Genomic DNA, 15,286 nt, shown 5'->3' on the forward strand with positions numbered 1-15,286 from the left:
CCTGGGTGTTATCCTAACAACTCTCAGCATTACAATTCACATAAAGTTGGAATTATTTGCCAGAGTTAACAAATTTCCACTCCTCCCAGTGTATTCTGTCTCACAAGCTCCGCCTCCAAATTTTGCCACACTCAAAGTTCATCAGCTGCCATTTTTTTCATGATTCACCGATAGCATCAGGTGTGTATTATTTTCCTCAAACTCTCGAATTTGATAAGTAGTGACATTAAATATATTTATTTTAATATTGTTTAAATGCATTTCCATTGATCCTGTTGAATCCTTTTTGGGCTACTTATTTTTTTCACAGCTCTAGTGTGTGTTTTTGCTAGCTAGCTAGCCTGCAATATATTAGACTACAGACTAATTTTGGTGCCATTTGTAGTAATACAAAATCTCAGAATGCCCTTTAGTTAGTTAGTTAGTTTGTTAGTTAGCTAGCTAGCTAACCCAACTAACACTAGCTGAGGTGAAACAGGAAATGTCTTACAATGAACTGGTTAGCTAGGCTAGATGAGAGAAGAATTAACCTACGTTCTCTTAAACTACTAAACTAGCTAGTTTGCTAGCTGAGGTGAAATTGAAAAGTTCTCTCAGGCAACCTATCTATCTATCTATCTATCTATCTATCTATCTATCTATCTATCTATCTATCTATCTATCTATCTATCTATCTATCTATCTTCCCCCTCTCTAATAATCATTTTCTCTGTTTCCTTTCCCTGTATTTTTTAATGTCCATCCTTCTTTCATCTCTTTTTTCTTTATTTAATTATCTCTTTCTTCTTTCGTTATGTCCATCATTCTCTCTCTCTCTCTCTCTCTCTCTCTCTCTCTCTCTCTCTCTCTCTCTCTCTCTCGGTCGCGGTGGTCGCTGGGGGGCGTATTGTGCTCAAGAATCACTCGCTTATTCAGTGCTGCACTTTTTTTTTTGGACTGGTGTAATTTTGTAATTTTTAATTCTGATCTGTTTCAGCCTCGCTTTTCCCCGCGTTCTCGCGCTCTTAAAACACTCTAGAACCCTCTAACAGAACCCTAATTACTGTTCTGTTCAGGAACTCCGAACGCTCTTTAATAAAACACGGCAAAACCCACGCGTGATTACAGCGCGCGCGAGCTTGCGGTCATGTAAATTGCCGTGTCATGTGTTCAGACACGGAGCGCGTGCGTGCGTGTGTTTTAGCGTGGAGACGCGCGCGGAATTCGTAGCAATAAAACATTCAGAAGCTCCGCTCACACCTATAAACTATTCATCTACACTATCTCTCCATCTCTCTATCCCTCCATCCCTGTCTATCTATCCATCTCTCTCTCCGTCTATCTCTCCATTAATCTGTTTCTTTTTCCCTCTCTAATTCTCGCAGTATCTCTTTTTCTCTAACTATATCTCTCTCTATCTAAGTCTTCTTCTCTGTCTCTCTCTCTTTTTCATATCCCTATTTTTTATTTATTTATTTCTCCACCGTTTCTTTCTATATATCTGACTCTCTCGCTCTCTCTCTTTTACATTATCTTTGTAACTCTCTCTCTCGCCCTCTTTTTTTACTGTCTCTCTCTTTAGCCAACACACTTTGTACAAATCTATCTATCTATCTATCTATCTATCTATCTATCTATCTATCTATCTATCTATCTATCTATCTATCTATCTGACTATATATTTTTCTCTTATCCCTTTTTTGTATCTTTATCTCACTCTGTCTCTCTCTCTCTCTGCTGCATCTCTCGCGCTGCTACAGGATCTCTCTCTCTCTATCTCTCTCTCTCTCTCTCTCTCTCTCTCTCTCTCTCTCTCTCTCTCTCTCTCTCTCTCTCTCTCTCTCTCTCTGGACTGGATTGCTGCTCTTCTTCTTTATCCTCCGTGTCGCGCCGCGCTGCGCTCGTGCTCTAGCTCTTCCCTCCGGACTCCAGCGCTTCTCCCTCTCTCTCTCGCTCTCTCTCTCTCTCTTTCCCTATCTCTCTCTGTACTGGTTTCTGGTTGCTGGTTACTGGTTTTGGATGGGGTACAGATGAGTGTTAGATTGGAGCTCTGCGGGACGCGCGCTTCTCCGTCCCGCGCCTGCACGGCGTGAAGCTGGGACGGGACGCACGCACCTACGGAGGAGCAACGGACGGACGGAGGACGCGGGGACCGAGGGACGGGATGGCGCGCGCCTGATCGCGCTCAGGATTTGTTTGCTTCACCTTTTTTTTCTCCTGCAATTATTTGTTATTCAACGCTGCAAAGCTCGAGACATAGAGGGAGATCTGCCGCCTGGAGGAGCTTCATAAACTGGGATTTTACTCGTGGAAAAGGATTATTTATTAATTAACCATGAAGACTTTTATTATGGAGGGTAAGTAAACATATCTGAATGTTTCCAAAAAAGTTGTTGTGATTGGATTGATTGAATTGGATGGAGGATTGGGTGAATGATCGATGAAGATGTTGGCTGGATGGTAGACTGAGTGATAGATTGCTTAGTTCGTTGGATGGATAGATGGATGGATGGAAGAATGGTTGACTGATTGATAGATTGGTTGGATGGATACATGGACAGTTGAGTAATTGGTTGATTGGTGGGGATGGTGGTGGGATGGTTGACTGATTGATTGGATAGTTGAATGGTTGATAGAGTGGTTAGATAAATGGATGGATGGTTGACTGACTGGTGGATTGATAGGTATATTGGTTGGATGGCTGTTTGACTGGTTGATACGTGAGTGATTGATAGGCTGGTTGCTGGAGATGTTGGTTGATTGGTAACTGATGGACTGGGTGAATGGATGAATTAATGGATGGCTGACTGATTGGTGAAGATATTGGTTGGATGGTTGACAGATTAATGGATTGTGGGTAACTTGGTTGGATAGTGGATGTTGGATGGGAGACAAATTGGTTGAATGGTTGACTGCTTTAATGCTTCTTTTGACTAATTGATTGACTGAATGCTTATAGACCCACTATATGGACTGTAGAGACAGAGCTTGACATTATGGATCTGTCTAAAGCTTCAATAGAAGCTCTTTCTGGCTTCAGCATTTAATCCCACCTGGTCTAGACAGGCTTTGGTAGTTTTTGGAGGGTAAACCAGTAAAAAAAATGGCATATAAACAGTAAAAACAAGATAACTGCTCCTTTTATTGTGGTCCAGTATGAGCAAATTGGTCTCCCTTGGTTCCTGTAGCTCATGTTACTGGAAAAACCACCACTTTGCACCTCATAATGGAGCGTGAGGTCACGAACGGACTTGGCTTGGAACCACAGGCTTGGGGGAGGAGTTGGGGAGCACCTGTGCTGGAGAGTCTTCAGATTGGGATGGTTAAGAGCTTGACATTTGAGTGAACTGCAGGGTTTTGGATGTTTTGAACACATATAACAACACTTCCAAGTTCCAGGAGGGGTCAGGGTTAAGCTCTTGAACAATTCTGCTAAAGAGTCCACAGATAATGGGTCCAAGTTCCCAGTTTCCCAGACATAATACAGGCAGACTGACAGTCATCCAATCTTCTGCATCATATCCTATAAATTTTAAGCTCTATGACTGTCCACAATTGTTCAATATCTCTGTGTTCTTTAGCCTGGAATGCTTCATAAGAGCACCAATCCTAAAAAAGAAAAAAAGGAGGGCAGTAGATAGATGTTAACCTGGATTGCAGAGCTGCCTCTGCTGCCGCTCCTGCCGTCTATATCTTGCTCAGTTCCGCAATCGGAAGTCATTCATATCTGTGTATTGTTGATTCGCCTGCAGCTTCAAGGTTGTGGAAAGCTTAGTGGAGAAAGAATCAATCATCAAAAAAAAGAAGAAAAGAAGGTAGATCACCCAGCACACCCCTCCAGTGTTTTACAATAAACATAGTGTAGAACATTATAACAGAAATATTAACCTGGATTGCAGTGTTTATGATCTGTATTTGCCTCAGAATTTGCCAGCACTGCTGTGTTTATTTGCTTGCAGCTCCGAGCAAGCCTGGGAAGAGCTTAATAAAAGATTCAATCAAATGGGAGAAAAAGAAAAAAATAGCAGCAGTACTCCACCCAGAGCTTGTATAACGCAGCAGCTTAGCTGCGGCAGCTCTCGTCCCAGAACCAGCCCCATCCCTCCTGAGCCCCAGCCCAAGCTCCAGCCCCAGACCCAGCCCCATCCCTCCTGAGCCCCAGCCCCAGCCCAAACACCAACCCCAGAACCAGCCCCATCCCTCCTGAGCCCAAGCTCCAGCCCTAGCCCCATCCCTTCTGAGCCCCAGCCCAAGCTCCAGCCCCATCCCTCCTGAGCCCCAGCCCTATCCCCATCCCTCCTGAGCCCCAGCCCTAGACCCAGCCCCATCCCTCCTGAGCTCCAGCCCAAGCTCCAGCCCCAGACCCAGCCCAATCCCTCATGAGCCTCAGCCCAAACTCCAGTTTCAGCTCCAACCCTCTTGAGCCCAAGCTCCAGCCCTAGACCCAGAACCATCCCTTCGGAGCCTCAGACCAAGCTCAAACCCTAGCTTTAGCCCCAGCTCCATCCCTCCTGAGCCCCAGCCCAAGCTCTAGTTCCAGTTCCAGACCAAGCTTAAACCCAAGCTCCAGCCCCAGCTCCATCCCTCCTGAGCCCCAGCCCAAGCTCTAGTTCCAGTTCCAGACCAAGCTTAAACCCAAGCACCAGCCCCAGCCCCAGCTCCATCCCTCCTGAGCCCCAGCCCAAGCTCTAGTTCCAGTTCCAGACCAAGCTCAAACCCAAGCTCCAGCCCCAGCTCCATCCCTCCTGAGCCCCAGACCAATCCCTCCTGCGCCCTAGACCATGACCCACCCTACCCAGCTCTATTTCTTTACAGACCATGCCCCAGCCCCTGAGCCCTGGTTCCAGCCCTCAAGCCCTGGTCCCAGCCCTGGTCTCAACTCTAGCCTCAAACTAAGCCTTAGCATTAGCCCAAGCCCAAGTTCTAACTCAAACTCTAGTCCCATCCTCAATCCAAACCCTACTTCAGCTTTACCTCTAGTCCTAACCTCATACTAGAACCTCAGGGTTAAGCCCCAAACTCCAAGTCTTAGCCCAAGCCCTAGCCCTAGCCCCATTCCTATTCCAAAACCAAGCCCCAGCTCCTGCTGTAGCCCTAGCTCAAGCCCCAGTCCCTCAGCCACAGCCTGTGCTTCTCAGTAGGGAAAAGGTAACAGCCCTAAATTTACCACCCTGTTTTTTTTTCTCTGTTTTTGGCACATGTCCTCTTTGCATGGTCCTTCACACTGAACACAGCCCACTCTCACTTATTCTGTAAAGCTGAGTGGGTCGGTACACGCTGTAAACCCCAGGGGGTGCTGAATGAATTCGTGCGGACAGCACATGCGGCATCTGCTCCGGCGGACCCGCCTCTCAGGTGGAGTAAAAAAAGGAAAAGCGCAGAGCTGTGAGAGGGTGGCTGTGGGTAAAATGTGGCAGATGGAGAAACACTCCTGACTGGTTTAAAGCTGCGGGAAGTCCACCACTCTTCTCTCTCATACCAGCACTCAACTCTAATATTACTGGAAAAAACACAATGAGAATATGTGTGTGTGTGTGTGTGTGTGTGTGTCTGTGTGTGTATGTGTGTGTGTGTGTGTGGGGGGGGGGGGGGGGTGGTAAAAGAGAGAGATCCTTGCTGCTCAGTATGTATATATACATTGTTGGCACAAACCATACATTTTATTACATATTACAGTTTATATGTTTTATTGCTGTGGTACTTTGCACTGTGTTGCAATATTGTGTTCATAACAATAAAGCTATAATGAATCTTGGGAGAGAGAGGGGTAGTAATGGTGAGAGTGAGAAAAAATAACATATAAAGAGAAACTAGCCAGGAGAGAAAGAGAGAGAGAGAGAGAAAGTGAGAGGAAGGGAGGGAAAAAGAGGGAGAGAGAAAGAAGGGGGAGATAACGATGGTATAGACAGGGTGATAGGAAATAATAATATATAAATGATATAAAAATGTCTTAGAAAGATGGAGTGGGAAAGAGAGAGAGAGAGATAAATATAATTATATATATATATATATATATATATATATATATATATATATATATATATATATATATATATATATATATATATATATATATATATATATATATGTTGAACTGCTTTGTTGATTTATGTTGTGTTGAATTCAGTTGGATTAGATTGGGCTGGGTTCAGTTGGATTAGATTGGATTAGATTGGGCTGGGTTCAGTTGGATTAGATTGGGCTGGGTTCAGTTGGATTGGATTGGGCTGGGTTGAATTGGGTTCAGTTGTATTAGATTGGATTAGATTGGGCTGGGTCGGGATCAGTTGTATTGGATTGGATTAGATTGGGCTACACAGGGTTTAGTTGTATTAGATAGGATTAGATTGGGCTACACAGAATTCAGTTGTATTAGATTGGATTAGATTGGGCTGCACAGGGTTTAGTTGGATTGGATTGGGTTGGACATGTTTCAGTTGGATTAAATTGGATTAGATTGGGCTGAGCAGGGATCAGTTGTATTAGATTGGATTAGATTGGGCTGGGCAGGGTTCAGTTGTATTAGATTGTATTGGATTGAGCTGCACAGGTTTTAGTTGTATTAGATTGGATTAGATTGGGCTGCACAGGGTTCAGTTGTATTGGATTGGATTAGATTGGGCTGGGCAGTGATCAATTGTATTGGATTGGATTAGATTGGGCTGCACAGGGTTCAGTTGTATTGGATTGGATTAGATTGGGCTGCACAGGGTTTAGTTGTGTTAGATTGGATTAGATTGGGCTGCACAGGGTTCAGTTGTATTAGATTGGGCTGGACATGTTTCAGTTGGATTAAATTGGATTAGATTGGGCTGAGCAGGGTTCAGTTGTATTAGATTGGATTAGATTGGGCTGGGCAGGGATCAGTTGTATTAGATTGGATTAGATTGGGCTGTACAGGGTTTAGTTGTGTTAGATTGGATTAGATTGGGCTGCACAGGGTTCAGTTGTATTAGATTGGGCTGGACATGTTTCAATTGGATTAAATTGGATTAGATTGGGCTGAGCAGGGTTCAGTTGTATTAGATTGGATTAGATTGGGCTGCACAGGGTTTAGTTGTATTGGATTGGACTAGATTGGGTTGCACAGGGTTTAGTTGGATTTAATTGGATTAGATTGGGCTGCACAGGGTTTAGTTGTATTGGATTGGATTAGATTGGGCTGCACTGGGTTTAATTGGTTTGGATTGGAGTATGCTAAGCTGGGTTGGTCTGGGTTTGGCTGGCTTGGATTGGATTAGATTGGGTTGGGTTTAGTTGGATTGGACTGGATTGGATTGGGTTTGGCTGGGGTCAGTTGGATTAGATTGGTATGGATTGGATTGGGCTGGGCTGGGTTGAGCTGAAATGGGTTGCTCTGTGTTTTGTATCTGGGAGCTGTAGACTAAGTTCACAGTTTGGAGAAAGAAAGTGTTGATTGGCGACAGGCCAACACAGTTACTGTAAGTGTGTGTGTGTGTGTGTGTGTGTGTGTGTGTAGTTGAGTTTCTCTGGATAAGCTCTGTTTATCTGACAGTATTAATGAGAGTTTCTCCAGTGTGTCTCTGATTTTAACTGATTTCATTTTTCTAGCACTGCTTTAGTTCTGCTGCTCTTTTTTGTGGCAATTATATAAAGTTACACCATGATTCATCATAATATGCTGTAATTATGACATTAGTCATGTCATATCTATAGGACAACATCTAATTATGGTCTGTGTCATAATTGCAACATGATATCTGTATGAGATACTTTCTTGTACATACATACAAAATGTTCAGCCCTAATTACAGTAATGAAAAATCATATATGAATTACATACATTTATTAAATAGAAAATATTCTATGATATAATAACATAATAATAACAAGACCATTTTTAATAGGTATGAGAAGTTCTGTCATAAATACAAGATAATTAATCATATACTGTAATTACATATAGATGTTTTCTTAAATACAGACATTCAATGCCATAATTACAACATATGCCATTTTTACAACATCATTGTAGCCTTGAATCTCTTAAAATCTTTTAAAAATATATTTTTAAATGTAAAGTTCTCCTCTTAAAACACAAATTGACCATTTGAGAGCACTTAAATGATAAGTTTCTTTTTTTTTTTTTTTTACCAAAGTAAAAACCTCTGGAAAATAATCAAGAGGAAGATGGATGATCACAAACCATCAAACCAAACTGAACTGCTTACATTTTTGCATCAGGAATAAAGAAATAAAGTTATCCAAAAGCAGTGTGTAAGACTGGTGGAGGAGAACATGATGCCAAGATGCATGAAAACTGTGATTAAAAACCAGGGTTATTCCACCAAATATTGATTTCTGAACTCAAAAACTTGTTTTATTTGCATTATTTGAGGTCTGAAAGCTCTGCTTTTTTTGTTATTTCAGCCATTTCTTAATTTCTGCAAATAAATGCTCTAAATTACGAAATTTTTATGTGAAATTTGGGAGAAATGTTGTCACATATACCTAAAAAAGCAACATAGCTTTATTTAGCAAATTGCATATGTCACGAATGACCCAGGCAGGGAGACGAGGAGGCGGACACAAGTGCAGGTAGGGCGATATATAAATAATTTAATAGATAAATAACAAAGAAACACTGAATGAGGAACACGAAACAAAGATACACAAATAACCATAAACCAAAACAAATCAGAGAACATAAACTAAACCAACTAGAGAAAAAGACAATAAATAAACAGGGAATATATACAATGGAAATAAACTAGAAAAAGAAACACTAAGCAGGGTATCTACAAGGAACTAACTGAAATTAACATGAGACTAGAAACATAAAACTATAGATAAACACAGAGACTAAGGGCGCGAGGAACAGAGGCTATGAAACACAGAGAGACAAACGACAGGGGAAGGTGCAAAGACCGACCGAGACAAAGTGGTAGACGAGGGCTATATAAGGAAACAGGAAACACTATAATTAGAAACACCTGGGGCAGGGGCGGAGCTACAAATGAGAAACACATGGAAAAGTACTGAGACACAGGGGCACAGGTCACGTGGGACACACACAGAGACATGAGACAGGGCTAAGACATGACAGCATAACTTGAATGTTTTTTATTATATACAGTTTTGTAATAAGAACTACTCATACGGAGATGTTTGTTATGAAATATTTTGATATATAATTTTTAAGTTGCTTTACAGCTATGGATCATTGTAACCTTAAATCTCTTAGCATCATTTTTTCTTTGAGTAATATATTTTTAAATGTAAAACTCTTCTTGTAAAATTCATTTATGGTACATATTTTATGGTACATACAGTATTTTGACTTTAATGACCATTTTTACAGTGCATACACCTGTATATTACTCTTAAATAACTGGTAATACAGTTACTGTTGGACTAAAATGTGTTTTTTTTTTTAACAGAGTTTAATAAAACTATCACATTAGAAGAACTCAGAATCCTGTAGAAACAGTAGAAACAGTAGAAAAGCTGTATTGAGTGAGCTCTTTGTGTGAAAGAACAGTGAGAGATTGGGAAACGATTCCTTTTATTTAATGGAATTAATGGCTTTCTAATGCCATCTCCATCTCCCCATTTCCTCCCTCACACTCCTCCTAATAAGCCTCCTCCAGCTCGGCCCGACAGCGCCGGAAAACAAACAGAGCTGACAAGTCATTCCCGCGCCAATTACCACCGCGACGACCAGGCTAGCGCTAGCGCTAACGCTAAAAAAAACAAGACGCTATCGCCGCACTGCAATACATCCATCGTTATTTACTATTCAAATTATGGGAATAATATAAACTCGTGTCAGAAAGAGAGAGAGAGCCTCGCACCGAGTCAATAATAACCTCGTTTTTGGTGTGTGTGTGCTCTGTAAGTGTGTGTGTGTGTGTGTGTAAAAAATGTGTGTGTGTGTGAGTGTGAGAGAATGAGTCATTGGGGAGATGGTCTCATCTGTTACTGCAGGTGTGAATTGGGTGATGCTGGAGTTCGCTCATTTTGCACATGGAATACCAATTGATGAGAGTGGGAACAATTTCTCTTTCAATATTATTATATTTTTATATTTTTATATTTGTCCTACATTGTAAATGAGTACTGAAGTCACCCAGACTATAAAGAAACACATAAATAATCATGTAGTAATTTAAAAATGTTAAACGAAGCCAACCAATAAAGGAAACTCTTGCTCTTCCTTTCCTGAGGTGATCCTGATGAGTGCCAGTTCCATCATTACAAAATTTTTGAAGGATGCTTTCAAAGTTCTTGCAATTCTTCTCATAATCTGGATTAGAACATTACTCAAATAGAGCTATAATTCACTGTATACCTGTATCTCTACCTCTTCACTACTTTACTTTAACTGATGCTCTCAAACACTTTATTAAGAGACAAGAAATGCAAGTAATTAACTCTTGATGAGTTCAGCAGCACAGCTGTTAACTGAAAGCCTGAATTCCAGGTGACTCTACCTCATAAAGCTGACTGAGAAAATCCAGCAGAGATGTGCAAAACTGTATAATCTAAGCAAGAGATGCTATTTTAAAGAATCTAAAATGTGAAACATATTCTGGTTAGTTTAACGCATTTGTGTGGATGATTTTAGTATTGATCTACAACATAAAAACCCTCTTTTGCCTAGTAAGGAAAAGAAAAGTTTCCAAGGACAATAAACGAGCAATACATTTAGACTGATATGGGTTTTAACTTGTATACCAAATATATCTGTAAAAAAATTAAAAGAGCACTTCAGTTTCTGAATCAGTTTCTCTGATTTTGCTATTTATAGATTTATGTTTGAGTAAAATGAACATGTTTTATTCTATAAACTACAGACACCATTTCTCCCAAATTCTCCAAAAAAATACTGTAATTTAGAGCATTTATTTGCATGTCTGAAATAAGAATAAAAAGATACAGCGCAAAGAAAACAAGTTCATATTTATAAAGTTTTAAGAGTTCAGAAATCAATATTTGGTGGAATAACCCTTGTTTTTAATCATAGTTTTTTTATGCATCTTGGCAACATGTTCTCCTCCACCAGTCTTACACACTGCTTTTGGATAACTTTATGCTGCTTTACTCCTGGTGCAAAAATTCAAGCAGTTAGTTTGAAGCACAAGCATGGGCACAAGGCGTGAAAATAGATTCCAAGAGAATGGGGCTGTTTATGAGACAATGCTGATAGAGAATTTCATGTCCGACCATCTGTTTTTAACCTCAAGCTCAGGCGTACTTGGGTTCTGCAGCAGGACAATGACCCAAAGCACATAAAACAAGTCCGCCACTCAATATTGGTAAAGCTTGATTGCATTTGTTGCTGCCAACAACACTAAAAACCCAATAGGACCCCTAGTTTGGTAGTTTTACTGTCATCATTAGAGTGAATAGCACAATGTGTTCCCATTTTTGAGAGCAATGGTTTCTTTCCTCCTTCCTACTTTTTTCTACTTCAATATATTGCAGGATTTTATTCCCGTCCAACTCCACACAACAAAGTCTCTCCACACTTACAGCACCAGATAATCATCTCGTCTTCAGTAATCTGCTTTAAGTACATCAAATAGGCATTTATCTCTCTTTACTAATGAGTTTCCCCAGTGGTAGCCTATTCTAGATCAAGATTCTACGTTTTTATACATAAATGCAGTTTATACTACCATCTTCCTGCAGAGAAGACATGCAGGAAAATTCAATTACTGAAGATCTTTCCTCTCATCTATTAGTGGTTGGGTTAAGATTTGGCGGTTCCCAATAGGCTTGGCTATTAGATGTCTGTAACTGGGGCTGTGTTAGGCGTTGTTTGGTGTAATAACACTGTAATACATACTTTATAGTGTAGTAATACAGTATTGATTGCTTCTAAGAATAGTTGGGCCTTTAATACTTACATTATATAAGCATTTTTCATGATTATAAAATATTTAGGGTGATTTTCTCTTCATAGAGATACAATACTTAGCCATTGTTATACCAAAAACTAAAGTTAACAATTAGATATACATCACAAAAGGCATTATTATCAAACCGTTTACATAAATTGTGATCGAAATGGGTAGTAATCAGTGATGGTATAGTTACTTCGAAAATAATCCGATTACTGATTACTGATTACTCCTTTAAAAAGTAACTTATTTACTTTATGGATTACTTGATTTTAAAAGTAACTAAGTTACTTTACAAGTTACTTTATTAGTTACTTTCAGCAGCTGCAGACACCACCTCCCGCCGCCTTAACTTAAAAACTATAACCAGTTTTGCCAATACTCCCTTTATTGGAAAATGCATTTTTAACAGCAACAATTTATCTCTATTAAGTTGAACTATTTCCTAAAAAATAAGTTGTTTTTTTTTAAATAAAAAAATTAACTTAACATAAATATTGTTTTTATAAAAAATAAAATATGGTCTTTCTTGATTTTACTAAACATAAATACTTGTTTTTATAAAAAATATATAAAATAAAGAAAGTCTTTCTTGACCTGACATATTTAACACTGTAAAACTGAACATTGAACTTGTTGTTCTCTGCAGGGCAGCAAGGAGTGGTTTTATAAAAATGAACAGTGTATATGGTCTAGACCAGGGATCACATGTTTGCAGACTGGGGTCCGGGTCCGGACCCAGACGTTGTCCAATACAGACCCATACCGGACCCAACTACTGAGAAAGATTTAATTCTGACAGAGTTCATTTAAAGCACTGGAACTTTTCTTGTCTTTACGGTATGTGTGCTCTGCGCCACAGTGAGCTTCCAATCACGTGTGGTGTAAAATCTTTAAATGCTCTCCTCTGCCAATCAAATTTGTGGCAGACCGCTGCCCTGGCTAGTGAATTGGGACGCGGCCGCAAAAAAACACGCCTTTATAAAGAGATAGGGAGCCCGAGAACTGGCGAAAAACAAAAATGGGCGGAAACTAAAGACACGCCGAGCGCGAGAGAGAGAGAGACAGGGGAGAAAGCGTTACTAAGTAACGCGTTACTGACATCACTGGTAGTAATGATGTTTACCAGCTGTGTTTGGCTAGAATTTACTGGAATTACATCCAAATTCAATGCAGGAGACCCTACACTCTCATATCCCACAGGTCAGTGGAGTCTTCTATGCCTTAAGTCATAGGAACTCACAAGATAACACCTCACAACTTGGTGTGGGAGGTCCCAAGCCATATCCTGAGGTTATACTTCATGTTCAATGGTTGGCTGGCCATGGTATTCTACTATATGTCTTTAAGGCAAGCTCTAGGAGCTTTTTAGGTATTTAACAAATAGTGTACATCATATATTGAGACTATAATAAGGGACCTGGCTGTTTAAATTTTTTTAATATCCTTGCAACAAATTAATACAATCATTCAGAATTTAAGGTATTCCTCAATTAACTTGTTTTTGATCATCATACATCATTATTCTATTTTTAATTCTATTTTGAATAAAAGCCCTTTTCGTATCACCACCCCTCTGATGGCCCACATTTATTTTCTATGTTAATTCATGTATGGCTGAGGGTTTCTTTAGCACAATTCTTCTTTTTTTTCTCTTTTTTTTTACTTTCTTATGAAGAAGCTTTCATATATCTACATCAGGTTTTAACACACACAGGTCAGACACGACCCACGTTTACCATTCCATAGAAATAGCCATATATAGAAAATTAATGAGGGTCATTTTTGACCCAAGTGTGCAGTGTGAAGTAGAGGGTTAGTGATACAAAAAGGCTTTTTTTTTAAAAAAAGGAAGAAATGAAAGAGTAAAATAAGGACGTATGATGATCAAAAACAAGTTAATTAAGGAAAACCTTAAATTCTATAGACTAAAATAATTTATTGCTACACTCTAAGAAATATAAGTACAGATTTGTACTTAAAAGAGTACAAAGCTTGTCGCTGGGGCTGTACCTTATATTGAGGCACAAAAAAGTACCTTTCAGTGAAAGTCCTTTTTTGTACCCATGGTTTTTGTGGCAGTAAAGATCATAAAGATTATAAACGTTATCATCAACTAAATATGGCTCAAAAACTTGATGATACAAAATTGTCTGGCTTTCAAATAAAAAATGTGCAATTAAAATATATATTGTTCATTAGTACAGTGGTACAGAATACTGAATGTACCCTTTGGCTGGTTAAATGGTACAAATTTGTACTTATTGCTGTTAGAAATGACTTTGTACTTCAGAGGGAACAAATCTGACCCTGTAAAGACCAATATTGTACCTTTGAGGGTACAATTATAAAGAGTGTACCTTCGAGTACAAAAAAGTACTCATATCGTACCTCTGTTTTTTAGAGTGTAAGATATATGATAGGAAAGAAACCTCAGCCATATATGAAGTTACATATAAAAAATGAATGTGTCCATCAAAGGGTTAAAAGATGTACTGCATCAGAGAGATGGCAGCATCTGTTTGTGACCTCAAGCTCAGGTGTACTTGGGTTCTGCAGCAGGACAATGACCCAAAGCACACAAACACAACATCAAGTCCACCTCTGAAAGTCGGTAAAGCTTGATTGCATTTGGTTGCCACACAGGGCTAGATTGACTTGGATAGTTTTTTTTTTTTCTTCCTTTAATAAATAAAGGTTATCTTTGTCTGAAATTACAGCTTGTTTGGAAATGGGAAAAATAACAGTATGACAAAAAAAAAAAAAAAGCGAAAGAATATAAGTCTGTATATCTGAAGAGCATTGTCTTGTGGAAATTAGGACCTCATTAACATAACATTGGGCTTTTAAAGTGCTAAATCTCCTAAAACAGGCCTAAAAAGAACAGATTGTAGCTTATTTCTTCAAAATTAAGAGTATGACCCACACTCTGGCCCTTTTTTTTACCAGATCTATCATTGGCCTCTCAAGTCGTCTCTGATATAAGGCTCATTTTGGAGTCTCAGACAGGCCCAGAGGGCTTTTAGGTATTTAACAAGTTCTCAGCGAGCTTCTAATTACAATCCGCAATTCTCCGAGAGGAGATGATCCGGTGCTGAGAGCGTGCTGACGGATGGCGGGTGGGGCTGACAGGAACGTGTGGAGAAATGTGTTGATTCAGAGACTGTGGAGATTAAGCAACAAAATGGCTGCTCTCAGAAAGAAGCCGCGGGCTTGTTATCTGGGAAATAATGTAGCGAACACAGTGGAGGGTGTGTGTGTGTTCCTCTTCTGGTATCAGCCAGCGCTCCCACCGAGGCGGCCCGACTGACAGCCTGTGTGAAGATAGAGAGAAGATAGCGGCAGATACGGCTTTGAAGGCCAAGAACAACAAAACAGGACCATGTATCAAGATGCCAGCCAGATATGTCCAAGATAGCTCCTAAATCAGGCTCGGAAAG

The 15,286-nt window shown here is 39.9% G+C and overlaps 1 protein-coding gene across 1 annotated transcript in view; it reads left to right on the plus strand.

Moving 5' to 3' along the window:
* The first annotated feature begins 1,832 nt into the window (after positions 1-1,832).
* rtn4r (reticulon 4 receptor) overlaps positions 1,833-15,286 on the plus strand; it is a 135,304-nt gene continuing 121,850 nt past the window's right edge. Inside the window, exon 1 of the mRNA XM_007258957.4 lies at positions 1,833-2,336. Coding sequence (XP_007259019.2) covers positions 2,315-2,336 — 22 coding nt within the window. The 5' untranslated portion in view covers positions 1,833-2,314. The remainder of the gene's footprint in view (positions 2,337-15,286) is intronic.

Source organism: Astyanax mexicanus, chromosome 22, assembly GCF_023375975.1.
Source record: "Astyanax mexicanus isolate ESR-SI-001 chromosome 22, AstMex3_surface, whole genome shotgun sequence".
In the NCBI taxonomy this organism is placed as follows: Eukaryota; Metazoa; Chordata; class Actinopteri; order Characiformes; family Acestrorhamphidae; genus Astyanax; species Astyanax mexicanus.